Source organism: Poecilia reticulata, linkage group LG11, assembly GCF_000633615.1.
Source record: "Poecilia reticulata strain Guanapo linkage group LG11, Guppy_female_1.0+MT, whole genome shotgun sequence".
Lineage (NCBI taxonomy): Eukaryota > Metazoa > Chordata > Actinopteri > Cyprinodontiformes > Poeciliidae > Poecilia > Poecilia reticulata.
This window is the reverse complement of record NC_024341.1, coordinates 28,864,919-28,865,628: the sequence shown is the minus strand read 5'-3', so window position 1 is coordinate 28,865,628 and position 710 is coordinate 28,864,919. Positions and strand designations below refer to the sequence as shown.

The window sequence follows — 710 nt, the reverse complement described above, 5'->3', positions numbered from 1 at the left end:
GACAACAACCCCATTTGCCTCTTCGACAACAACCCCATCCGCCGTTTCGCCAACAACCCCATCGGTCTCTTCGCCAACAACCCCATCCGCCTCTTCGCCAACACCATCCGCCATTTCGCCTACAACCCCATCCGCCTCTTCGACAACAACCCTGTCCGCCTCTTCGCCAACAACCCCATCCTCCTCTTTGCCAACAACCCCATCCGCCTCTTCGACAACAACCCCGTCCGCCTCTTCRCCAACAACCCCATCCTCCTCTTCGACAACAACCCCGTCCGCCTCTTCGCCAACAACCCCATCCGCCTCTTCACCAACAACCCCATCCTCCTCTTCACCAACAACCCCATTTGCCTCTTCGAAAACAACCCCATCCGTCTCTTCGACAACAACCCCATCCTCCTCTTCACCAACAACCCCATCCGCCTCTTCACCAACAACCCCATCCTCCTCTTCGCCAACAACCCCATCCGCCTCTTCACCAACAACCCCATCCTCCTCTTCACCAACAACCCCATCCGTCTCTTCGACAACAACCCCATCCTCCTCTTCGACAACAACCCCATCCGTCTCTTCGACAACAACCCCATCCTCCTCTTCACCAACAACCCCATCCGCCTCTTCACCAACAACCCCATCCTCCTTTCCGCCAACAACCCCATCCTCCTCTTCGCCAACAACCCCATCCTCCTCTTCGACAACAACCCCATCCG

General features: G+C 57.0%; 1 protein-coding gene across 1 annotated transcript; it reads left to right on the top strand.

The window, feature by feature from the left end:
* Nucleotides 1-52: 52 nt before the first annotated feature.
* Nucleotides 53-709, top strand: LOC103473105 (probable GPI-anchored adhesin-like protein PGA18; the record flags this gene model as incomplete). The annotated part of the gene is made up of 1 exon (XM_017307392.1): nucleotides 53-709. A coding segment is annotated over one exon (657 nt), but the record flags the coding sequence as incomplete, so codon positions are not given.
* Nucleotide 710: the final 1 nt, after the last annotated feature.